Genomic DNA, 27128 nt, shown 5'->3' on the forward strand with positions numbered 1-27128 from the left:
CTTGTGAATGTCTGTATTCCTCATCAAAGGTCTCAGTTATGCTCTTCACTGTACAGTTCCTGACTTCTGATATTAAAGTATGATTTGCAGAAATGCTGAGCAAATGGAATCAGTTTATTACAGGGAGTTATTCCCTAAATTAATGCATCTTGATACTTTAATGAATGAAACTCAAGAAATTATGTTTTTTTTTTTATTTTAGAGTAGAACTTGAACAAGATGAAAAAAACTGTTTCCAAGGAAGAAGAAAATCTTAAATGATGTGACCATTCACCACTCTGTTAAAATGTCATATCCTAGCAAAAAAAAGAATTTATAAACTGGTTTCATAAGTTACACGTACTAAGGAAATTAATTACAATGGCAAAGACAATTTAAGTTTGGAATTTTTAAGTGCTTTATACATTCTTTTAATGTAGCTTAAAAGAAAAAAAGTTGTGCTTTGGTTGGTTTGTGTTTTTTTTTTTTTTTCTGAAAATAATTCTTAGCAGCATGGACCTCACAGCCCATATGAATAAATATCTCTATTGTCCTGTGCTTGCAGATAACAGGGTCTTGGGTGATATCTTTTCACTATCTCACGTGCCAAAGGTTAGGCAGAGACATATAACAAACCTTTGCCTATCTATAGACTTTTTTGAGGCTAAATTTCCTCTGCACCTGCCCTGAGAATAGTAAATTCCTCACAAAGTAATTTATCTCTCTTTTCCCTTCTTCTGAATGGCAGTGTGTACTGCATATGCTGCACAGACAAGTGACAGCAACTTAAGGAGGAGAAGTTAAACGGTGCTGTTAGAATTAGGCCGTTTGGGTCAAAGCTTTCCTTGCATGAACAGCAGTCAGGAAATTTTGTTTGTAAGGCAGCTGACATCAATGATCAGATCTCTGGAGAACTGAAGGAATGGATATCACCAAATCATAAAACAGCCCAGGTTGAAAGGGACCTCAAAAGATCATTTGGGCCAACATTTCATGGGAAAGGGAGGCTAGATGAGATTATCTAGCACTTTGTTCAATTACATCTTCAAAATGTCCAGTGACTCTGTCAAGTCCCTGAGGAGGTTGTTCCAGTGAATGACTGTTCTTACAGAAAAAAATTTCTTTCTTGAGATGAGACCTCTCTTGCCTTCTCCATGTGGCCTCCTGTGAAAAGAGAGCCTCTTTGTAGCTGCCCTTTAAAATACACTGAAAGTCTTTATTTGTTGACTGCATTCCATTGGGAAAATGCAAAAAAAAACCCAGTTGGACCAAGAGAGAAAGGAGAAGACATAAGCCCTCCAAAGAAAATCTCCACAAGAATAAGGTTGTCTGGGAGGGCTGAACATAAGGTTTCCCTCTTTTGGTGGGAATTTATGACTTGTCCCCATGGTTGTATTATTTTTAATGGACTGATAAGACAGTGTGAGGAAATAATAGAGATTTTTTTTTTATTCAACAAGCAATAAATATATAATAGAAATTTCACAAGGAATGTCAATAAGGAAGAATACAACATTGCTTTTATCCTACAAGGTGGGGAGTGTATGTAATTTCAGTTTGAAAAATTTCTGATTGCTCATTCCTAATCCCATGTTACATGTTTTAGTCATGCCTGCACTGCTTGAGAAAGTTGTGCCATGAATCACATCCATTTAATCATAGAATCATAGAATAGTTAGGGTTGGAAAGGACCTTATGATCATCTAGTTCCAACCTCCCTGCCATGGGCAGGGACACCTCACACTAAACCATGTTAACCAAGGCTTTGTCCAACCCCTCCTTGAACACTGCCAGGGATGGAGCATTCACAATTTCCCTGGGCAACCCATTCCAGTGCCTCACCACCCTTACAGTAAAAGACTTCCTTCTTATATCCAATCTAAACTTCCCCTGTTTAAGTTTGAACCCGTTACCCCTTGTCCTATCACTACAGTCCCTAATGAAGACTTCCTTCCCAGCACCCCAGTAGGCCCCCTTCAGATACCGGAAGGCTGCTATGAGGTCTCCATGCAGCCTTCTCTTCTCCAGGCTGAACAGCCCCAACTTTCTCAGCCTATCTTCATACAGGAGGTGCTCCAGTCCCCTGATCATCCTCGTGGCCCTTCTCTGGACTTGTTCCAACAGTTCCATGTCCTTTTTATGTTGAGGACGCCAGAACTGCACACCGTACTCCAGGTGAGGTCTCAGGAGAGCAGAGTAGAGGGGCAGGATCACCTCCTTCGACCTGCTGGTCACACTCCTTTTGATGCAGCCCAGGATACGGTTGGCTTTCTGGGCTGCGAGTGCACACTGCTGGCTCATGTTCATTTTCTCATTGACCAACACCCCCAGGTCCTTCTCCACAGGACTCCTCTGAATCTCTTTTCTGCCCAACCTGTAGCTGTGCCTGGGATTGCTCCGCCCAAATGACACACATCTGTTTAAAAGAGGCAGATTCAGTGCTGTTATGGTAGGGTATCTAAAGATAGTTCTGCCTCTGAATTTCTTCCAGCTATAGAAATGTAAGTTCTGTGATTCAAGTAAGTCTAAGGAGAATCCATCCAGAATTCTAAAGACTCCACAAATGAATTAGGTTTAATAGGTAAAAAATAAAATGCAGAAATTATGATTGTCACATATGACAAAACATACTGATAAGAATCCTGATGTTCCCTTTATAAGGGAAGAATGACTGTATGAGAAAAGATAAAGTGTATAGAGAAATAATATTCAACCATATGCTCCCCCAGTCCTCCTACATCACTTGTAATTTGTATAAAATATGAGTAGAGTCCGATATAGCAAATGGGTTAGGTGACTGCATATTGTTCCCACTTGCAAGTGGGCATCATTAATAAACTGAACTCTCAGACTCATAGATGCATTATAACAGATCCATATAGTAGCTATCTGCAAAATAAGACTCTGTATGAAAAATTAAGCAACAGGCAATGGTTGCAAAGAAATAAAATGATGGACTTGTGGATGAAAAGACACCAGATTTGGCTCAGCCATGGTATCCTGTATTGCATAGTCATGTCATTTAATGTACCTGTTCTTTACTGCTCTCCTTATAAAATGGGGCAGTATTTCATATCTTTATAGATGTTCAGAAAAAAAAATCAATTAAAGATTTTGGTCTTGTTGGTTGTTACAGACACAAGTAAAAAAAAATGGACAAAAGGAGTCCTTCCACATGGATAGATAGGATGACAGAGAACATAATTTGTAACTTCACATACTGCTTTGCTTTTATTCACTACCACTTCTTTCTTATTCAGAATCAGAAGAAGCATTTAATCAGGAAAGCCATTTGTGTCACAGAACATTTTCTGTTGTGTTGTTCTCCAAAGCACATTGAACCTCAGAGTGGGATTGCAGAGGCTAATATTCTGAAAACTAACAAAAAATAATTCTAAAACAAGTACCTGTATGTGGGAGTAGGATTTCCACGAGCTTGACAATTCAGAAATACTTTCTTCTCCTCAGAATCAGTTGGAAAAATCACGTCACCTGGCTCTTGTACAAACACTGGCCCATAATCAACACTTTCTGTGAAAACAGAAGTGATACAGTTTAGGAAGTCTGAATAAATGTAAATGTATTACAGCTTTTATAAAATGGGATTAAAGTATGAAAAATTATTATTGTTTTCCAGAGGTTCATATCACATTATTTCAGATGCTATATTAAAAAGCAATAGTTAAAAGAAAAAAAAATATATAAGGAAGAAATATTACTAAGTCAACAATAAAATAGATACCATTGTTTAAGTATTCATCATGCCTTAAAATGGCTTCGTTATCAGACATATTTTGGCCTGCAGTTTAATGAGCAGCTATAGTGAATTAATCCAGCAAGAGGAGTTAACTGCTTATAGAAAGCAAGGTAAACAAAAATCTTTCTGCTGCTTGCAGCAGCTTATCTCACAAAAGGCTTTATGTAAAGCAGTTGCTAAGAAAAATCACTTGTAAAATTAATGGCAGCAACTGGTGGCTACTGTTAAATAATATATATCAATATCTGACATTTCATTTTCCTCCACTGTCTTCTCTAATTTTGGCATGTATCTATGTCTTCATGTGAATTCACATTTCTGAACAAGAAAAGCTAGGCAGACCCACAGAATACATCTGTGATTCCAATTCATTCATGTTGCAAAGAGAGAAGTGTAACCTTCATAAAGTAAAAGGCTGCAGGTTTAGCATTCCTGATCACGTAGGTCTGAATAACTAAAATGTTCACTGTGCACTAGAAGACTGAAATTTTAATCAACTTAGACTTGTTCCTAACTTTCAGATAACTTACTCCCATACTGCAAATTTAGAGCACTAGTCTAATGATTTGGGTGAGGTCACATAGTTACATTGTTTTACTACTTGCAATTAAACATATGGGAACAGGGTTTTCTCTGTCAGTTTTATGGTTTCATATGTTCACATCACAAAAGTTCTCCAAATGGCACTGAGGGCAGCATGACACATTTAGCAGTTTATAACCTCTTGTTATATTTATGCTACCAATATCAGCTTGAAGTGAGAAAGTCACACCTGAAGACTTTAGAGTTTGGTCATAGACTCATAAAAATTATTTACTGTTTTGCTCCAATGACACGAAACAACTTCAAAAACATCTTATGGGCTCACAGTTTTGGGAACAGTGACTTTTTTCACACTGCTAATAGTTTCAGAAATACTGAGTGCACAGGATAAGGTGCACAGGACTTGAGTCTTGGGTTTTGGTGCAGGGAAAAAAGGTCTTGGAGTCTGAAAAAGGATGAGAAACATGGGAGACATAGGCTATAGGATGTTAATTCTGAGATGCAAATTTCCATGTCCTTAAATTCTGCGAAATTTTGGATTTCTCTATTATTATAGAAACAGTGAAAAGATGACATGAAAACCCATTATGCTATTTATCTGTCCTTTTTAGGGACTGTACACTTATTATACACTTGGGTTTTTTTTCTTCTTACAATGTTATTCAAATGAGGTTTTGAAAATACCTTTATTTTCAGGTATATATAATTCTACTGAAACTGATTCAAATAATTAGCCTGTAAATTCATACAGACAGAAAGAGTAGCAGCAATTGGTCGTTTATGTTTCGAGTCATTTTCAAGCTTATTAGCCCTTTTTGTAATACTGTGTGAAAGTGTGGATTGCTGTTCTGCATATTTACATTACTTCCATGTTTATTACTCTAGTTGGGTATATTGGAAGAAATAAGTTTTCTGGGACAAATACCTGATTTATTTAAAAAAGCCCAACCACAATAACTGACTTCAGATATGTGCTTATATTATCAAAGTTAAAATAGCTCCAGTACTATGTTTTGAGCACTACAGCTCAGGCTTCCACAGGGGCACTGGAATCAGCAGGAAAAAGAAAGGAAAATGTGGACGCAAAAACATTGTATAGATTATTTCTGACAATTTGTTTATCTGCTTCTTATATGGCACAAAAGAAAATACTAATGAATGTAGGTGCAAATAACCAGAGCTCTCATCAGTCTAGAATCTAGCAAAACCACGAATTACTGAATAAATTAAAAACAAAATCATAGGTTTATATTTGGATGTTTTCACATGCAGATTAGTAGATGTATGGCTAGAGTGTATATTCATGAAAATTTATGATTTCTATCTTCTCTCTAGATTTTATCTTCTCCCACAGAGTCATTCTGTAGATATATTATAAAGTTACAGTCTATGATTGCTGGAAAGAGAAGAAAAAGATGCAATTCTAGGAAGGTGCTACTGTCACTAGCAGTACAGCTATTTTTTTCTATCTGTCCTACAGTTTTTCTACCTTTTCTACAGTAACACTGAAATACTGTTGCACTTCCTTTTGGAAAAATAACCTGAATTCTTTAGGTGGATGCTTGCATTTTTAATGGGAGTGCCCAAATGGATATTTGTGCTATATGGAGTAAGAAGAACAGGCTTTACTTCTGCTGCATCAAAAAGAAGCATAAACAGCAGGTCGAGAGAATGATTCTCCCCCTCTACTCCACTATAGTGAAACCCTACCTGGAGTACTGTGTGCAGCTCTGGGGCTCCCAATATAAAAAGGACATGGATCTTTCGGAGCAAGTCCAGAGGAGGGTCATGAAGATGGCCAGAGGGCTGGATAACCTCCCCTTTGAAATCAGGCTGAGAGAACTGGGCTTATTCAGCCTGGACAAGAGAAGGCTCCAAGGATACTTATAAAGGGGGGCTATGAGAAATCTAAAGAGGGAAGTTTTACAAGGGCATGTAGTGACAGGACAAGGGAGGATGCTGTAAACTGAAAGAGGGCAGATTTAGATTAGATATTAAGAAGAAATTCTTTCCTGTGTGAGTAGTGAGGCACAGTTGCCCAGAGAAGCTGTGGCTGCCCCATCCCTGGCAGTGTTCAGGGCCAGAATGGACAGCGCTTTAAGCAACCAGGAAAAGTTTTGGTACAGGGAAAAGTCTATGGAAAGGTGTCCCTACCCATAGAAGGAGGATTGGAACTAGGTCATCTTCAGCGTCCCTTCCAACCCAAACCATTCAATGATTCTGTGATTCTATGTATCAGCACAGTGAACAAAAACGTAAAAGAGAAAGTTCAGAAAGTTAAGCACATGCAAGTTGTTCCTAAAGAATGAAAAGATACACTTAGCTGCTTATCTGCATTTCACATGGAGATTTAATAGCAAAGATTATTTAGAGACTCAGAAGCAACATAATAATATGTCCATCGGTTTGTAGCTAAATGGACTAAATGAATTCTTAGATCACCTGTATGGCAACAGTACAATTAAAGAAAATATATTTTTTAGACACCAAAGAACTTAATGAAAAGATAAAATTATATGTTTATAAATTATTGGGCTTAATAAAAGGCTGATTAAATAAAATGCAATGGGGTGTGGTATGTGATATGGAAGAAAACATAACAGATCACCTAATGATACCATCTTCATTTAAACAAAACTGCAGGGGCAGTCTTGAAACTGAAAGGGGCGATGATAGCTGATAGAATGTTGGTGGTGACTGTATCCTAGGTGACGGAATGTTGGCGGTGGCCATCCCGTTCCACAGGGGTTGGTAGCCCAGGTTCCAGGACGGGCGCGTAAAGGGCTGCGGGGTGACAAGGGCCAGACCCGCCTGGAGGAGAGCAGGTGGGTGAGCCAGGGCTGAGGTGAGAGGGCAGGAGGAAGGCAGGGAGGGGAGGGCCGGGCTGCTGGGCCCGGGCAGGGAGGCAGCGGCTGCCCCATGGGCGGCAGATGGCGGCTGCTCCTCCTTTCACTTCCAGAGCCAGAAGCTCACACAAGGACGGGACCGGAAGAGGGCGCACTCCTGACCCCGGCCACACAGCCAGACACTCGCCTCCTGCTGCACGGACACAAAGTTAAGTCTTGGCGTGTGGCAGGGCCCTGCGCAGGGGGTGCGCGTGGCGAGCAGTGGCGGTTGCTCTGCAGTTCGCTTCTCTTCTGCAGCCACAGGCACGCAACGGGACAGGATCAGACCTTGGCGTGCTCCGGTCCTCATCCTCTCGAGCAGAGAGACTTGCTGCCTTCCACAAGGACACTGACACAAAGTTAAGTGATGGAGTCTGGCAGAACCCTGGGCGGGGGTTCCCCATGTGAACAAGGGTGGCTGATGCCATTTCTGGCCATTTCAGGTGCAAGTCCAGACAGGAAATGGAAAAACCATTGTGAACCCCTCTGTGCAGCTATAAAAAGTGTGTTTAAGTGCCTTCTACAAAGGACATTGACACAAAGACAAGTCATCGAGCCCGCAGAGCCCTGGGCAAAGGTTGCCCATGTGAACAAGGGTGGCTGATGCCATTTCTTGTCCTGCCATTTCAGGTGAAAGCCCTGACATAGAAGGGACCAACCATGATGCACTCCTGTCCTCATCCACACAGTCAGAGAGTCACTACCTTCGATGGAGGACGTTGAAACAAAGTTAAGTCACCGAGACCTGCAGAGCCCTGAGCAGGGGTTACCCATGTGAGTGACTGTTGCTGCTGCTTAGTTTGCCGTCCTGCCTTTTACAATTGCAGGCCCAGACCAAGAGAGGACCAGAGAATGGCGCACTCTTCTCCTCACCACACTGCCAGAGATTAAATGCTTCCACAAGGACAAAGACCAAAGATAAGTCATTCACTCTGGCAGAGTTATGGGCAAGCCTGGCCATGGTGAGTCAGGGTGCCTGATGTCTTCATTCTTTTCCTGCCTTTAACAGCTGCAAACCCGACAAGGAATGGACTAGAAAATGGTGAACTCCTGTCACCATCCACATAGCCAGAGAGTCACTTCCTTCTATGGAGGACACTAAGTTATGTCAATGAGGCTGGCAGAGCTTTGGTCAGACGTTCCACATGTGAACAAGGGTGGCTGATGCCATTTCTTGTCCTTCCTTCTGCCATTTCAGCTGCAAGTGCAGACAGGGAATGGACCAACCATCGTGCACCCCCCTACGTAGCTACAGCGACAGAGTTTAAATGCCTTCTACAAAGGACACTGACACAAAGACAAGTCATTGAGCCTGCAGAGCCCTGGGCAAGGGTTGCCCATGTGAACAAGGGTGGCTGATGCCATGTCTTGTCCTGCCATTTCAGGTGAAAGCCCTGACACAGAAGGGACCAACCATGGTGCACTCCTGTCCTCATCCACACAGTCAGAGAGTCACTACCTTTGATGGAGGACGTTGAAACAAAGTTAAGTCACCGAGACCTGCAGAGCCCTGAGCAGGGGTTACCCATGTGAGTGACAGTTGCTGCTGCTTAGTTCGCTGTCCTGCCTTTTACAATTGCAGGCCCAGACCAAGAGAGGACCAGAGAATGGCGCACTCTTCTCCTCCACCACACTGCCAGAGATTAAATGCCTTCCAAAAGGACTAAGACCAAAGATATGTCGTTCACTTTGGCAGAGCCCTGGGCAGGGCTCCTCTCCTTGGAAAAATCTGATAAGTAACACAGAGTTTCTTCTTCTGCCTTTTGCAGATGCAGGCCCAGACAATCAGAGGACCTGACAATGGGACACTCTTCTCCTCCACCACACTGCCAGAGATTAAATGCTTTCCACAAGGACAAATACCAAAGATAAGTCATTCACTTTTTCAGAGCCATGGGCAGGCCTAGCCAAAGTGAGTCAAGGTGTCTGATGTCTTCATTCTTTTCCTGTCTTTAACAGCTGCAACCCCAAAAGGGAATAGGCCAGACCATGATGCACTCCTGTCCTCATCCACACAGCCAGAGAGTCACTACCTTCGATGGAGGTCACTGAAAGAAAGTTAAGTCAGCGAGACCTGCAGAGCCCTGAGCAGGGGTTACCCATGTGAGTGACTGTTGCTGCTGCTTAGTTTGCCGTCCTGCCTTTTACAATTGCAGCCTCAGACCAAGAGAGGGCCAGAGAATGGCGCACTGTTCTCCTCCACCACACCGCCAGAGATTAAATGCCATCTACAAGGACAAAGACCAAAGATAAGTCATTCACTTTTTCAGAGCCATGGGCAGGCCTAGCCAAAGTGAGTCAAGGTGTCTGATGTCTTCATTCTTTTCCTGTCTTTAACAGCTGCAACCCCAAGAGGGAGTGGACCAGACCATGATGCACTCCTGTCCTCATCCACACAGCCAGAGAGTCACTACCTTCGATGGAGGACACTGAAAGAAAGTTAAGTCAGCGAGACCTGCAGAGCCCTGAGCAGGGGTTACCCATGTGAGTGACTGTTGCTGCTGCTTAGTTTGCCGTCCTGCCTTTTACAATTGCAGGCCCAGACCAAGAGAGGACCAGAGAATGGCGCACTCTTCTCCTCCACCACACTGCCAGAGATGAAATGCCTTCTAGAAAGACAAAGACCAAAGATAAGTCATTCACTCTGGCAGAGTTATGGGCAGGCCTGGCCATGGTGAGTCAGGGTGTCTGATGTCTTCATTCTTTTCCTGCCTTTAACAGCTTCAAACCCGTCAGGGAATGGACTAGAAAATGGTGAACTCCTGTCACCATCCACATAGCCAGAGAGTCACTTCCTTCTATGGAGGACCCTAAGTTATGTCAATGAGGCTGGCAGAGCTTTGGTCAGACGTTCCACATGTGAACAAGGGTGGCTGATGCCATTTCTTGTCCTTCCTTCTGCCATTTCAGCTGCAAGTGCAGACAGGGAATGGACCAACCATCGTGCACCCCCCTACGTAGCTACAGCGACAGAGTTTAAATTCCTTCTACAAAGGACACTGACACAAAGACAAGTCATCGAGCCTGCAGAGCCCTGGGCAAGGGTTGCCCATGTGAACAAGGGTGGCTGATGCCATGTCTTGTCCTGCCATTTCGGGTGAAAGCCCTGACATAGAAGGGACCAACCATGATGCACTCCTGTCCTCATCCACGCAGTCAGAGAGTCACTACCTTCGATGGAGGACGTTGAAACAAAGTTAAGTCAGCGAGACCTGCAGAGCCCTGAGCAGGGGTTACCCATGTGACTGACAGTTGCTGCTGCTTAGTTTGCTGTCCTGCCTTTTACAATTGCAGGCCCAGACCAAGAGAGGACCAGAGAATGGCGCACTCTTCTCCTCCACCACACTGCCAGAGATTAAATGCCTTCCAAAAGGACTAAGACCAAAGATATGTCGTTCACTTTGGCAGAGCCCTGGGAAGGGCTCCTCTCCTTGGAAAAATCTGATAAGTAACACAGAGTTTCTTCTTCTGCCTTTTGCAGATGCAGGCCCAGACAATCAGAGGACCTGACAATGGGACACTCTTCTCCTCCACCACACTGCCAGAGATTAAATGCCTTCCACAAGGACAAATACCAAAGATAAGTCATTCACTTTTTCAGAGCCATGGGCAGGCCTAGCCAAAGTGAGTCAAGGTGTCTGATGTCTTCATTCTTTTCCTGTCTTTAACAGCTGCAACCCCAAGAGGGAGTGGACCAGACCATGATGCACTCCTGTCTTCATCCACACAGCCAGAGAGTCGCTACCTTCTACAGAAGACACTGACACAAAGTTAAGTCAGCGAGACCTGCAGAGCCCTGAGCAGGGGTTACCCATGTGAGTGACTGTTGCTGCTGCTTAGTTTGCCGTCCTGCCTTTTGCAATTGCAGCCTCAGACCAAGAGAGGGCCAGAGAATGGCTCACTGTTCACCTCCACCACACCGCCAGAGATTAATTGCCATCCACAAGGACAAAGACCAAAGATAAGTCATTCACATTTTCAGAGCCATGGGCAGGCCTAGCCAAAGTGAGTCAAGGTGTCTGATGTCTTCATTCTTTTCCTGTCTTTAACAGCTGCAACCCCAAGAGGGAGTGGACCAGACCATGATGCACTCCTGTCCTCATCCACACAGCCAGAGAGTCACTACCTTCGATGGAGGACACTGAAAGAAAGTTAAGTCAGCGAGACCTGCAGAGCCCTGAGCAGGGGTTACCCATGTGAGTGACTGTTGCTGCTGCTTAGTTTGCCGTCCTGCCTTTTACAATTGCAGGCCCAGACCAAGAGAGGACCAGAGAATGGCGCACTCTTCTCCTCCACCACACTGCCAGAGATGAAATGCCTTCTAGAAAGACAAAGACCAAAGATAAGTCATTCACTCTGGCAGAGTTATGGGCAGGCCTGGCCATGGTGAGTCAGGGTGTCTGATGTCTTCATTCTTTTCCTGCCTTTAACAGCTTCAAACCCGTCAGGGAATGGACTAGAAAATGGTGAACTCCTGTCACCATCCACATAGCCAGAGAGTCACTTCCTTCTATGGAGGACCCTAAGTTATGTCAATGAGGCTGGCAGAGCTTTGGTCAGACGTTCCACATGTGAACAAGGGTGGCTGATGCCATTTCTTGTCCTTCCTTCTGCCATTTCAGCTGCAAGTGCAGACAGGGAATGGACCAACCATCGTGCACCCCCCTACGTAGCTACAGCGACAGAGTTTAAATGCCTTCTACAAAGGACACTGACACAAAGACAAGTCATCGAGCCTGCAGAGCCCTGGGCAAGGGTTGCCCATGTGAACAAGGGTGGCTGATGCCATGTCTTGTCCTGCCATTTCAGGTGAAAGCCCTGACATAGAAGGGACCAACCATGATGCACTCCTGTCCTCATCCACGCAGTCAGAGAGTCACTACCTTCGATGGAGGACGTTGAAACAAAGTTAAGTCAGCGAGACCTGCAGAGCCCTGAGCAGGGGTTACCCATGTGAGTGACTGTTGCTGCTGCTTAGTTTGCTGTCCTGCCTTTTACAATTGCAGGCCCAGACCAAGAGAGGACCAGAGAATGGCGCACTCTTCTCCTCCACCACACTGCCAGAGATTAAATGCCTTCCAAAAGGACTAAGACCAAAGATATGTCGTTCACTTTGGCAGAGCCCTGGGCAGGGCTCCTCTCCTTGGAAAAATCTGATAAGTAACACAGAGTTTCTTCTTCTGCCTTTTGCAGATGCAGGCCCAGACAATCAGAGGACCTGACAATGGGACACTCTTCTCCTCCACCACACTGCCAGAGATTAAATGCCTTCCACAAGGACAAATACCAAAGATAAGTCATTCACTTTTTCAGAGCCATGGGCAGGCCTAGCCAAAGTGAGTCAAGGTGTCTGATGTCTTCATTCTTTTCCTGTCTTTAACAGCTGCAACCCCAAGAGGGAGTGGACCAGACCATGATGCACTCCTGTCTTCATCCACACAGCCAGAGAGTCACTACCTTCTACAGAAGACACTGACACAAAGTTAAGTCAGCGAGACCTGCAGAGCCCTGAGCAGGGGTTACCCATGTGAGTGACTGTTGCTGCTGCTTAGTTTGCCGTCCTGCCTTTTACAATTGCAGCCTCAGACCAAGAGAGGGCCAGAGAATGGCGCACTGTTCTCCTCCACCACACCGCCAGAGATTAAATGCCATCTACAAGGACAAAGACCAAAGATAAGTCATTCACTTTTTCAGAGCCATGGGCAGGCCTAGCCAAAGTGAGTCAAGGTGTCTGATGTCTTCATTCTTTTCCTGTCTTTAACAGCTGCAACCCCAAGAGGGAGTGGACCAGACCATGATGCACTCCTGTCCTCATCCACACAGCCAGAGAGTCACTACCTTCGATGGAGGACACTGAAAGAAAGTTAAGTCAGCGAGACCTGCAGAGCCCTGAGCAGGGGTTACCCATGTGAGTGACTGTTGCTGCTGCTTAGTTTGCCGTCCTGCCTTTTACAATTGCAGGCCCAGACCAAGAGAGGACCAGAGAATGGCGCACTCTTCTCCTCCACCACACTGCCAGAGATGAAATGCCTTCTAGAAAGACAAAGACCAAAGATAAGTCATTCACTCTGGCAGAGTTATGGGCAGGCCTGGCCATGGCGAGTCAAGTTGTCTGATGTCTTCATTCTTTTCCTGCCTTTAACAGCTGCAAACCCGACAGGGAATGGACTAGAAAATGGTGAACTCCTGTCACCATCCACATAGCCAGAGAGTCACTTCCTTCTATGGAGGACCCTAAGTTATGTCAATGAGGCTGGCAGAGCTTTGGTCAGACGTTCCACATGTGAACAAGGGTGGCTGATGCCATTTCTTGTCCTTCCTTCTGCCATTTCAGCTGCAAGTGCAGACAGGGAATGGACCAACCATCGTGCACCCCCCTACGTAGCTACAGCGACAGAGTTTAAATGCCTTCTACAAAGGACACTGACACAAAGACAAGTCATCGAGCCTGCAGAGCCCTGGGCAAGGGTTGCCCATGTGAACAAGGGTGGCTGATGCCATGTCTTGTCCTGCCATTTCAGGTGAAAGCCCTGACATAGAAGGGACCAACCATGATGCACTCCTGTCCTCATCCACGCAGTCAGAGAGTCACTACCTTCGATGGAGGACGTTGAAACAAAGTTAAGTCAGCGAGACCTGCAGAGCCCTGAGCAGGGGTTACCCATGTGAGTGACTGTTGCTGCTGCTTAGTTTGCTGTCCTGCCTTTTACAATTGCAGGCCCAGACCAAGAGAGGACCAGAGAATGGCGCACTCTTCTCCTCCACAACACTGCCAGAGATGAAATGCCTTCTAGAAAGACAAAGACCAAAGATAAGTCATTCACTCTGGCAGAGTTATGGGCAGGCCTGGCCATGGCGAGTCAAGTTGTCTGATGTCTTCATTCTTTTCCTGCCTTTAACAGCTGCAAACCCGTCAGGGAATGGACTAGAAAATGGTGAACTCCTGTCACCATCCACATAGCCAGAGAGTCACTTCCTTCTATGGAGGACCCTAAGTTATGTCAATGAGGCTGGCAGAGCTTTGGTCAGACGTTCCACATGTGAACAAGGGTGGCTGATGCCATTTCTTGTCCTTCCTTCTGCCATTTCAGCTGCAAGTGCAGACAGGGAATGGACCAACCATCGTGCACCCCCCTACGTAGCTACAGCGACAGAGTTTAAATGCCTTCTACAAAGGACACTGACACAAAGACAAGTCATCGAGCCTGCAGAGCCCTGGGCAAGGGTTGCCCATGTGAACAAGGGTGGCTGATGCCATGTCTTGTCCTGCCATTTCAGGTGAAAGCCCTGACATAGAAGGGACCAAGCATGATGCACTCCTGTCCTCATCCACGCAGTCAGAGAGTCACTACCTTCGATGGAGGACGTTGAAACAAAGTTAAGTCAGCGAGACCTGCAGTGCCCTGAGCAGGGGTTACCCATGTGACTGACAGTTGCTGCTGCTTAGTTTGCTGTCCTGCCTTTTACAATTGCAGGCCCAGACCAAGAGAGGACCAGAGAATGGCGCACTCTTCTCCTCCACCACACTGCCAGAGATTAAATGCCTTCCAAAAGGACTAAGACCAAAGATATGTCGTTCACTTTGGCAGAGCCCTGGGCAGGGCTCCTCTCCTTGGAAAAATCTGATAAGTAACACAGAGTTTCTTCTTCTGCCTTTTGCAGATGCAGGCCCAGACAATCAGAGGACCTGACAATGGGACACTCTTCTCCTCCACCACACTGCCAGAGATTAAATGCCTTCCACAAGGACAAATACCAAAGATAAGTCATTCACTTTTTCAGAGCCATGGGCAGGCCTAGCCAAAGTGAGTCAAGGTATCTGATGTCTTCATTCTTTTCCTGTCTTTAACAGCTGCAACCCCAAGAGGGAGTGGACCAGACCATGATGCACTCCTGTCTTCATCCACACAGCCAGAGAGTCACTACCTTCGATGGAGGACACTGAAAGAAAGTTAAGTCAGCGAGACCTGCAGAGCCCTGAGCAGGGGTTACCCATGTGATTGACTGTTGCTGCTGCTTAGTTTGCCGTCCTGCCTTTTACAATTGCAGCCTCAGACCAAGAGAGGGCCAGAGAATGGCGCACTGTTCTCCTCCACCACACCGCCAGAGATTAAATGCCATCCACAAGGACAAAGACCAAAGATAAGTCATTCACTTTTTCAGAGCCATGGGCAGGCCTAGCCAAAGTGAGTCAAGGTGTCTGATGTCTTCATTCTTTTCCTGTCTTTAACAGCTGCAACCCCAAGAGGGAGTGGACCAGACCATGATGCACTCCTGTCCTCATCCACACAGCCAGAGAGTCACTACCTTCGATGGAGGACACTGAAAGAAAGTTAAGTCAGCGAGACCTGCAGAGCCCTGAGCAGGGGTTACCCATGTGAGTGACTGTTGCTGCTGCTTAGTTTGCCGTCCTGCCTTTTACAATTGCAGGCCCAGACCAAGAGAGGACCAGAGAATGGTGCACTCTTCTCCTCCACAACACTGCCAGAGATGAAATGCCTTCTAGAAAGACAAAGACCAAAGATAAGTCATTCACTCTGGCAGAGTTATGGGCAGGCCTGGCCATGGCGAGTCAAGTTGTCTGATGTCTTCATTCTTTTCCTGCCTTTAACAGCTGCAAACCCGTCAGGGAATGGACTAGAAAATGGTGAACTCCTGTCACCATCCACATAGCCAGAGAGTCACTTCCTTCTATGGAGGACCCTAAGTTATGTCAATGAGGCTGGCAGAGCTTTGGTCAGACGTTCCACATGTGAACAAGGGTGGCTGATGCCATTTCTTGTCCTTCCTTCTGCCATTTCAGCTGCAAGTGCAGACAGGGAATGGACCAACCATCGTGCACCCCCCTACGTAGCTACAGCGACAGAGTTTAAATGCCTTCTACAAAGGACACTGACACAAAGACAAGTCATCGAGCCTGCAGAGCCCTGGGCAAGGGTTGCCCATGTGAACAAGGGTGGCTGATGCCATGTCTTGTCCTGCCATTTCAGGTGAAAGCCCTGACATAGAAGGGACCAAGCATGATGCACTCCTGTCCTCATCCACGCAGTCAGAGAGTCACTACCTTCGATGGAGGACGTTGAAACAAAGTTAAGTCAGCGAGACCTGCAGTGCCCTGAGCAGGGGTTACCCATGTGACTGACAGTTGCTGCTGCTTAGTTTGCTGTCCTGCCTTTTACAATTGCAGGCCCAGACCAAGAGAGGACCAGAGAATGGCGCACTCTTCTCCTCCACCACACTGCCAGAGATTAAATGCCTTCCAAAAGGACTAAGACCAAAGATATGTCGTTCACTTTGGCAGAGCCCTGGGCAGGGCTCCTCTCCTTGGAAAAATCTGATAAGTAACACAGAGTTTCTTCTTCTGCCTTTTGCAGATGCAGGCCCAGACAATCAGAGGACCTGACAATGGGACACTCTTCTCCTCCACCACACTGCCAGAGATTAAATGCCTTCCACAAGGACAAATACCAAAGATAAGTCATTCACTTTTTCAGAGCCATGGGCAGGCCTAGCCAAAGTGAGTCAAGGTATCTGATGTCTTCATTCTTTTCCTGTCTTTAACAGCTGCAACCCCAAGAGGGAGTGGACCAGACCATGATGCACTCCTGTCTTCATCCACACAGCCAGAGAGTCACTACCTTCGATGGAGGACACTGAAAGAAAGTTAAGTCAGCGAGACCTGCAGAGCCCTGAGCAGGGGTTACCCATGTGATTGACTGTTGCTGCTGCTTAGTTTGCCGTCCTGCCTTTTACAATTGCAGCCTCAGACCAAGAGAGGGCCAGAGAATGGCGCACTGTTCTCCTCCACCACACCGCCAGAGATTAAATGCCATCCACAAGGACAAAGACCAAAGATAAGTCATTCACTTTTTCAGAGCCATGGGCAGGCCTAGCCAAAGTGAGTCAAGGTGTCTGATGTCTTCATTCTTTTCCTGTCTTTAACAGCTGCAACCCCAAGAGGGAGTGGACCAGACCATGATGCACTCCTGTCCTCATCCACACAGCCAGAGAGTCACTACCTTCGATGGAGGACACTGAAAGAAAGTTAAGTCAGCGAGACCTGCAGAGCCCTGAGCAGGGGTTACCCATGTGAGTGACTGTTGCTGCTGCTTAGTTTGCCGTCCTGCCTTTTACAATTGCAGGCCCAGACCAAGAGAGGACCAGAGAATGGCGCACTCTTCTCCTCCACAACACTGCCAGAGATGAAATGCCTTCTAGAAAGACAAAGACCAAAGATAAGTCATTCACTCTGGCAGAGTTATGGGCAGGCCTGGCCATGGCGAGTCAAGTTGTCTGATGTCTTCATTCTTTTCCTGCCTTTAACAGCTGCAAACCCGTCAGGGAATGGACTAGAAAATGGTGAACTCCTGTCACCATCCACATAGCCAGAGAGTCACTTCCTTCTATGGAGGACCCTAAGTTATGTCAATGAGGCTGGCACAGCTTTGGTCAGACGTTCCACATGTGAACAAGGGTGGCTGATGCCATTTCTTGTCCTTCCTTCTGCCATTTCAGCTGCAAGTGCAGACAGGGAATGGACCAACCATCGTGCACCCCCCTACGTAGCTACAGCGACAGAGTTTAAATGCCTTCTACAAAGGACACTGACACAAAGACAAGTCATCGAGCCTGCAGAGCCCTGGGCAAGGGTTGCCCATGTGAACAAGGGTGGCTGATGCCATGTCTTGTCCTGCCATTTCAGGTGAAAGCCCTGACATAGAAGGGACCAAGCATGATGCACTCCTGTCCTCATCCACGCAGTCAGAGAGTCACTACCTTCGATGGAGGACGTTGAAACAAAGTTAAGTCAGCGAGACCTGCAGTGCCCTGAGCAGGGGTTACCCATGTGACTGACAGTTGCTGCTGCTTAGTTTGCTGTCCTGCCTTTTACAATTGCAGGCCCAGACCAAGAGAGGACCAGAGAATGGCGCACTCTTCTCCTCCACCACACTGCCAGAGATTAAATGCCTTCCAAAAGGACTAAGACCAAAGATATGTCGTTCACTTTGGCAGAGCCCTGGGCAGGGCTCCTCTCCTTGGAAAAATCTGATAAGTAACACAGAGTTTCTTCTTCTGCCTTTTGCAGATGCAGGCCCAGACAATCAGAGGACCTGACAATGGGACACTCTTCTCCTCCACCACACTGCCAGAGATTAAATGCCTTCCACAAGGACAAATACCAAAGATAAGTCATTCACTTTTTCAGAGCCATGGGCAGGCCTAGCCAAAGTGAGTCAAGGTATCTGATGTCTTCATTCTTTTCCTGTCTTTAACAGCTGCAACCCCAAGAGGGAGTGGACCAGACCATGATGCACTCCTGTCTTCATCCACACAGCCAGAGAGTCACTACCTTCGATGGAGGACACTGAAAGAAAGTTAAGTCAGCGAGACCTGCAGAGCCCTGAGCAGGGGTTACCCATGTGATTGACTGTTGCTGCTGCTTAGTTTGCCGTCCTGCCTTTTACAATTGCAGCCTCAGACCAAGAGAGGGCCAGAGAATGGCGCACTGTTCTCCTCCACCACACCGCCAGAGATTAAATGCCATCCACAAGGACAAAGACCAAAGATAAGTCATTCACTTTTTCAGAGCCATGGGCAGGCCTAGCCAAAGTGAGTCAAGGTGTCTGATGTCTTCATTCTTTTCCTGTCTTTAACAGCTGCAACCCCAAGAGGGAGTGGACCAGACCATGATGCACTCCTGTCCTCATCCACACAGCCAGAGAGTCACTACCTTCGATGGAGGACACTGAAAGAAAGTTAAGTCAGCGAGACCTGCAGAGCCCTGAGCAGGGGTTACCCATGTGAGTGACTGTTGCTGCTGCTTAGTTTGCCGTCCTGCCTTTTACAATTGCAGGCCCAGACCAAGAGAGGACCAGAGAATGGCGCACTCTTCTCCTCCACCACACTGCCAGAGATGAAATGCCTTCTAGAAAGACAAAGACCAAAGATAAGTCATTCACTCTGGCAGAGTTATGGGCAGGCCTGGCCATGGCGAGTCAAGTTGTCTGATGTCTTCATTCTTTTCCTGCCTTTAACAGCTGCAAACCCGACAGGGAATGGACTAGAAAATGGTGAACTCCTGTCACCATCCACATAGCCAGAGAGTCACTTCCTTCTATGGAGGACCCTAAGTTATGTCAATGAGGCTGGCACAGCTTTGGTCAGACGTTCCACATGTGAACAAGGGTGGCTGATGCCATTTCTTGTCCTTCCTTCTGCCATTTCAGCTGCAAGTGCAGACAGGGAATGGACCAACCATCGTGCACCCCCCTACGTAGCTACAGCGACAGAGTTTAAATGCCTTCTACAAAGGACACTGACACAAAGACAAGTCATCGAGCCTGCAGAGCCCTGGGCAAGGGTTGCCCATGTGAACAAGGGTGGCTGATGCCATGTCTTGTCCTGCCATTTCAGGTGAAAGCCCTGACATAGAAGGGACCAACCATGATGCACTCCTGTCCTCATCCACGCAGTCAGAGAGTCACTACCTTCGATGGAGGACGTTGAAACAAAGTTAAGTCAGCGAGACCTGCAGAGCCCTGAGCAGGGGTTACCCATGTGAGTGACTGTTGCTGCTGCTTAGTTTGCTGTCCTGCCTTTTACAATTGCAGGCCCAGACCAAGAGAGGACCAGAGAATGGCGCACTCTTCTCCTCCACAACACTGCCAGAGATGAAATGCCTTCTAGAAAGACAAAGACCAAAGATAAGTCATTCACTCTGGCAGAGTTATGGGCAGGCCTGGCCATGGCGAGTCAAGTTGTCTGATGTCTTCATTCTTTTCCTGCCTTTAACAGCTGCAAACCCGTCAGGGAATGGACTAGAAAATGGTGAACTCCTGTCACCATCCACATAGCCAGAGAGTCACTTCCTTCTATGGAGGACCCTAAGTTATGTCAATGAGGCTGGCAGAGCTTTGGTCAGACGTTCCACATGTGAACAAGGGTGGCTGATGCCATTTCTTGTCCTTCCTTCTGCCATTTCAGCTGCAAGTGCAGACAGGGAATGGACCAACCATCGTGCACCCCCCTACGTAGCTACAGCGACAGAGTTTAAATGCCTTCTACAAAGGACACTGACACAAAGACAAGTCATCGAGCCTGCAGAGCCCTGGGCAAGGGTTGCCCATGTGAACAAGGGTGGCTGATGCCATGTCTTGTCCTGCCATTTCAGGTGAAAGCCCTGACATAGAAGGGACCAACCATGATGCACTCCTGTCCTCATCCACGCAGTCAGAGAGTCACTACCTTCGATGGAGGACGTTGAAACAAAGTTAAGTCAGCGAGACCTGCAGAGCCCTGAGCAGGGGTTACCCATGTGACTGACAGTTGCTGCTGCTTAGTTTGCTGTCCTGCCTTTTACAATTGCAGGCCCAGACCAAGAGAGGACCAGAGAATGGCGCACTCTTCTCCTCCACCACACTGCCAGAGATTAAATGCCTTCCAAAAGGACTAAGACCAAAGATATGTCGTTCACTTTGGCAGAGCCCTGGGCAGGGCTCCTCTCCTTGGAAAAATCTGATAAGTAACACAGAGTTTCTTCTTCTGCCTTTTGCAGATGCAGGCCCAGACAATCAGAGGACCTGACAATGGGACACTCTTCTCCTCCACCACACTGCCAGAGATTAAATGCCTTCCACAAGGACAAATAAAAAGATAAGTCATTCACTTTTTCAGAGCCATGGGCAGGCCTAGCCAAAGTGAGTCAAGGTGTCTGATGTCTTCATTCTTTTCCTGTCTTTAACAGCTGCAACCCCAAGAGGGAGTGGACCAGACCATGATGCACTCCTGTCCTCATCCACACAGCCAGAGAGTCACTACCTTCGATGGAGGACACTGAAAGAAAGTTAAGTCAGCGAGACCTGCAGAGCCCTGAGCAGGGGTTACCCATGTGAGTGACTGTTGCTGCTGCTTAGTTTGCCGTCCTGCCTTTTACAATTGCAGGCCCAGACCAAGAGAGGACCAGAGAATGGCGCACTCTTCTCCTCCACAACACTGCCAGAGATGAAATGCCTTCTAGAAAGACAAAGACCAAAGATAAGTCATTCACTCTGGCAGAGTTATGGGCAGGCCTGGCCATGGCGAGTCAAGTTGTCTGATGTCTTCATTCTTTTCCTGCCTTTAACAGCTGCAAACCCGTCAGGGAATGGACTAGAAAATGGTGAACTCCTGTCACCATCCACATAGCCAGAGAGTCACTTCCTTCTATGGAGGACCCTAAGTTATGTCAATGAGGCTGGCACAGCTTTGGTCAGACGTTCCACATGTGAACAAGGGTGGCTGATGCCATTCCTTGTCCTTCCTTCTGCCATTTCAGCTGCAAGTGCAGACAGGGAATGGACCAACCATCGTGCACCCCCCTACGTAGCTACAGCGACAGAGTTTAAATGCCTTCTACAAAGGACACTGACACAAAGACAAGTCATCGAGCCTGCAGAGCCCTGGGCAAGGGTTGCCCATGTGAACAAGGGTGGCTGATGCCATGTCTTGTCCTGCCATTTCAGGTGAAAGCCCTGACATAGAAGGGACCAAGCATGATGCACTCCTGTCCTCATCCACGCAGTCAGAGAGTCACTACCTTCGATGGAGGACGTTGAAACAAAGTTAAGTCAGCGAGACCTGCAGAGCCCTGAGCAGGGGTTACCCATGTGACTGACAGTTGCTGCTGCTTAGTTTGCTGTCCTGCCTTTTACAATTGCAGGCCCAGACCAAGAGAGGACCAGAGAATGGCGCACTCTTCTCCTCCACCACACTGCCAGAGATTAAATGCCTTCCAAAAGGACTAAGACCAAAGATATGTCGTTCACTTTGGCAGAGCCCTGGGCAGGGCTCCTCTCCTTGGAAAAATCTGATAAGTAACACAGAGTTTCTTCTTCTGCCTTTTGCAGATGCAGGCCCAGACAATCAGAGGACCTGACAATGGGACACTCTTCTCCTCCACCACACTGCCAGAGATTAAATGCCTTCCACAAGGACAAATACCAAAGATAAGTCATTCACTTTTTCAGAGCCATGGGCAGGCCTAGCCAAAGTGAGTCAAGGTGTCTGATGTCTTCATTCTTTTCCTGTCTTTAACAGCTGCAACCCCAAGAGGGAGTGGACCGGACCATGATGCACTCCTGTCTTCATCCACACAGCCAGAGAGTCACTACCTTCTACAGAAGACACTGACACAAAGTTAAGTCAGCGAGACCTGCAGAGCCCTGAGCAGGGGTTACCCATGTGATTGACTGTTGCTGCTGCTTAGTTTGCCGTCCTGCCTTTTACAATTGCAGCCTCAGACCAAGAGAGGGCCAGAGAATGGCGCACTGTTCTCCTCCACCACACCGCCAGAGATTAAATGCCATCCACAAGGACAAAGACCAAAGATAAGTCATTCACTTTTTCAGAGCCATGGGCAGGCCTAGCCAAAGTGAGTCAAGGTGTCTGATGTCTTCATTCTTTTCCTGTCTTTAACAGCTGCAACCCCAAGAGGGAGTGGACCAGACCATGATGCACTCCTGTCCTCATCCACACAGCCAGAGAGTCACTACCTTCGATGGAGGACACTGAAAGAAAGTTAAGTCAGCGAGACCTGCAGAGCCCTGAGCAGGGGTTACCCATGTGAGTGACTGTTGCTGCTGCTTAGTTTGCCATCCTGCCTTTTACAATTGCAGGCCCAGACCAAGAGAGGACCAGAGAATTGCGCACTCTTCTCCTCCACCACACTGCCAGAGATGAAATGCCTTCTAGAAAGACAAAGACCAAAGATAAGTCATTCACTCTGGCAGAGTTATGGGCAGGCCTGGCCATGGCGAGTCAAGTTGTCTGATGTCTTCATTCTTTTCCTGCCTTTAACAGCTGCAAACCCGACAGGGAATGGACTAGAAAATGGTGAACTCCTGTCACCATCCACATAGCCAGAGAGTCACTTCCTTCTATGGAGGACCCTAAGTTATGTCAATGAGGCTGGCAGAGCTTTGGTCAGACGTTCCACATGTGAACAAGGGTGGCTGATGCCATTTCTTGTCCTTCCTTCTGCCATTTCAGCTGCAAGTGCAGACAGGGAATGGACCAACCATCGTGCACCCCCCTACGTAGCTACAGCGACAGAGTTTAAATGCCTTCTACAAAGGACACTGACACAAAGACAAGTCATCGAGCCTGCAGAGCCCTGGGCAAGGGTTGCCCATGTGAACAAGGGTGGCTGATGCCATGTCTTGTCCTGCCATTTCAGGTGAAAGCCCTGACATAGAAGGGACCAACCATGATTCACTCCTGTCCTCATCCACGCAGTCAGAGAGTCACTACCTTCGATGGAGGACGTTGAAACAAAGTTAAGTCAGCGAGACCTGCAGAGCCCTGAGCAGGGGTTACCCATGTGACTGACAGTTGCTGCTGCTTAGTTTGCTGTCCTGCCTTTTACAATTGCAGGCCCAGACCAAGAGAGGACCAGAGAATGGCGCACTCTTCTCCTCCACCACACTGCCAGAGATTAAATGCCTTCCAAAAGGACTAAGACCAAAGATATGTCGTTCACTTTGGCAGAGCCCTGGGCAGGGCTCCTCTCCTTGGAAAAATCTGATAAGTAACACAGAGTTTCTTCTTCTGCCTTTTGCAGATGCAGGCCCAGACAATCAGAGGACCTGACAATGGGACACTCTTCTCCTCCACCACACTGCCAGAGATTAAATGCCTTCCACAAGGACAAATACCAAAGATAAGTCATTCACTTTTTCAGAGCCATGGGCAGGCCTAGCCAAAGTGAGTCAAGGTGTCTGATGTCTTCATTCTTTTCCTGTCTTTAACAGCTGCAACCCCAAGAGGGAGTGGACCAGACCATGATGCACTCCTGTCCTCATCCACACAGCCAGAGAGTCACTACCTTCGATGGAGGACACTGAAAGAAAGTTAAGTCAGCGAGACCTGCAGAGCCCTGAGCAGGGGTTACCCATGTGAGTGACTGTTGCTGCTGCTTAGTTTGCCGTCCTGCCTTTTACAATTGCAGGCCCAGACCAAGAGAGGACCAGAGAATGGCGCACTCTTCTCCTCCACAACACTGCCAGAGATGAAATGCCTTCTAGAAAGACAAAGACCAAAGATAAGTCATTCACTCTGGCAGAGTTATGGGCAGGCCTGGCCATGGCGAGTCAAGTTGTCTGATGTCTTCATTCTTTTCCTGCCTTTAACAGCTGCAAACCCGTCAGGGAATGGACTAGAAAATGGTGAACTCCTGTCACCATCCACATAGCCAGAGAGTCACTTCCTTCTATGGAGGACCCTAAGTTATGTCAATGAGGCTGGCACAGCTTTGGTCAGACGTTCCACATGTGAACAAGGGTGGCTGATGCCATTTCTTGTCCTTCCTTCTGCCATTTCAGCTGCAAGTGCAGACAGGGAATGGACCAACCATCGTGCACCCCCCTACGTAGCTACAGCGACAGAGTTTAAATGCCTTCTACAAAGGACACTGACACAAAGACAAGTCATCGAGCCTGCAGAGCCCTGGGCAAGGGTTGCCCATGTGAACAAGGGTGGCTGATGCCATGTCTTGTCCTGCCATTTCAGGTGAAAGCCCTGACATAGAAGGGACCAAGCATGATGCACTCCTGTCCTCATCCACGCAGTCAGAGAGTCACTACCTTCGATGGAGGACGTTGAAACAAAGTTAAGTCAGCGAGACCTGCAGAGCCCTGAGCAGGGGTTACCCATGTGACTGACAGTTGCTGCTGCTTAGTTTGCTGTCCTGCCTTTTACAATTGCAGGCCCAGACCAAGAGAGGACCAGAGAATGGCGCACTCTTCTCCTCCACCACACTGCCAGAGATTAAATGCCTTCCAAAAGGACTAAGACCAAAGATATGTCGTTCACTTTGGCAGAGCCCTGGGCAGGGCTCCTCTCCTTGGAAAAATCTGATAAGTAACACAGAGTTTCTTCTTCTGCCTTTTGCAGATGCAGGCCCAGACAATCAGAGGACCTGACAATGGGACACTCTTCTCCTCCACCACACTGCCAGAGATTAAATGCCTTCCACAAGGACAAATACCAAAGATAAGTCATTCACTTTTTCAGAGCCATGGGCAGGCCTAGCCAAAGTGAGTCAAGGTGTCTGATGTCTTCATTCTTTTCCTGTCTTTAACAGCTGCAACCCCAAGAGGGAGTGGACCGGACCATGATGCACTCCTGTCTTCATCCACACAGCCAGAGAGTCACTACCTTCTACAGAAGACACTGACACAAAGTTAAGTCAGCGAGACCTGCAGAGCCCTGAGCAGGGGTTACCCATGTGATTGACTGTTGCTGCTGCTTAGTTTGCCGTCCTGCCTTTTACAATTGCAGCCTCAGACCAAGAGAGGGCCAGAGAATGGCGCACTGTTCTCCTCCACCACACCGCCAGAGATTAAATGCCATCCACAAGGACAAAGACCAAAGATAAGTCATTCACTTTTTCAGAGCCATGGGCAGGCCTAGCCAAAGTGAGTCAAGGTGTCTGATGTCTTCATTCTTTTCCTGTCTTTAACAGCTGCAACCCCAAGAGGGAGTGGACCAGACCATGATGCACTCCTGTCCTCATCCACACAGCCAGAGAGTCACTACCTTCGATGGAGGACACTGAAAGAAAGTTAAGTCAGCGAGACCTGCAGAGCCCTGAGCAGGGGTTACCCATGTGAGTGACTGTTGCTGCTGCTTAGTTTGCCGTCCTGCCTTTTACAATTGCAGGCCCAGACCAAGAGAGGACCAGAGAATGGCGCACTCTTCTCCTCCACCACACTGCCAGAGATGAAATGCCTTCTAGAAAGACAAAGACCAAAGATAAGTCATTCACTCTGGCAGAGTTATGGGCAGGCCTGGCCATGGCGAGTCAAGTTGTCTGATGTCTTCATTCTTTTCCTGCCTTTAACAGCTGCAAACCCGACAGGGAATGGACTAGAAAATGGTGAACTCCTGTCACCATCCACATAGCCAGAGAGTCACTTCCTTCTATGGAGGACCCTAAGTTATGTCAATGAGGCTGGCACAGCTTTGGTCAGACGTTCCACATGTGAACAAGGGTGGCTGATGCCATTTCTTGTCCTTCCTTCTGCCATTTCAGCTGCAAGTGCAGACAGGGAATGGACCAACCATCGTGCACCCCCCTACGTAGCTACAGCGACAGAGTTTAAATGCCTTCTACAAAGGACACTGACACAAAGACAAGTCATCGAGCCTGCAGAGCCCTGGGCAAGGGTTGCCCATGTGAACAAGGGTGGCTGATGCCATGTCTTGTCCTGCCATTTCAGGTGAAAGCCCTGACATAGAAGGGACCAACCATGATGCACTCCTGTCCTCATCCACGCAGTCAGAGAGTCACTACCTTCGATGGAGGACGTTGAAACAAAGTTAAGTCAGCGAGACCTGCAGAGCCCTGAGCAGGGGTTACCCATGTGACTGACAGTTGCTGCTGCTTAGTTTGCTGTCCTGCCTTTTACAATTGCAGGCCCAGACCAAGAGAGGACCAGAGAATGGCGCACTCTTCTCCTCCACCACACTGCCAGAGATTAAATGCCTTCCAAAAGGACTAAGACCAAAGATATGTCGTTCACTTTGGCAGAGCCCTGGGCAGGGCTCCTCTCCTTGGAAAAATCTGATAAGTAACACAGAGTTTCTTCTTCTGCCTTTTGCAGATGCAGGCCCAGACAATCAGAGGACCTGACAATGGGACACTCTTCTCCTCCACCACACTGCCAGAGATTAAATGCCTTCCACAAGGACAAATACCAAAGATAAGTCATTCACTTTTTCAGAGCCATGGGCAGGCCTAGCCAAAGTGAGTCAAGGTGTCTGATGTCTTCATTCTTTTCCTGTCTTTAACAGCTGCAACCCCAAGAGGGAGTGGACCGGACCATGATGCACTCCTGTCTTCATCCACACAGCCAGAGAGTCACTACCTTCTACAGAAGACACTGACACAAAGTTAAGTCAGCGAGACCTGCAGAGCCCTGAGCAGG

At 47.3% G+C, this 27128-nt stretch overlaps 1 protein-coding gene across 5 annotated transcripts in view; it reads right to left on the bottom strand.

The window, feature by feature from the left end:
- Positions 1-27128, bottom strand: part of CNTN5 (contactin 5) — a 723743-nt gene that overhangs the window by 224043 nt on the left and 472572 nt on the right. For all 5 annotated transcript variants that reach the window (XM_061457841.1, XM_061457839.1, XM_061457838.1 and 2 more), the window contains one exon: positions 3387-3510. In XM_061457841.1, coding sequence (XP_061313825.1) covers positions 3387-3510 — 124 coding nt within the window. The remainder of the gene's footprint in view (positions 1-3386; positions 3511-27128) is intronic.

The sequence above is a fragment of the Pezoporus flaviventris genome, unplaced genomic scaffold (genome assembly GCF_033815535.1).
Source record: "Pezoporus flaviventris isolate CSIRO_AGI_PZ_B2104156 unplaced genomic scaffold, CSIRO_AGI_Pfla_v1 ptg000025l, whole genome shotgun sequence".
Lineage (NCBI taxonomy): Eukaryota > Metazoa > Chordata > Aves > Psittaciformes > Psittacidae > Pezoporus > Pezoporus flaviventris.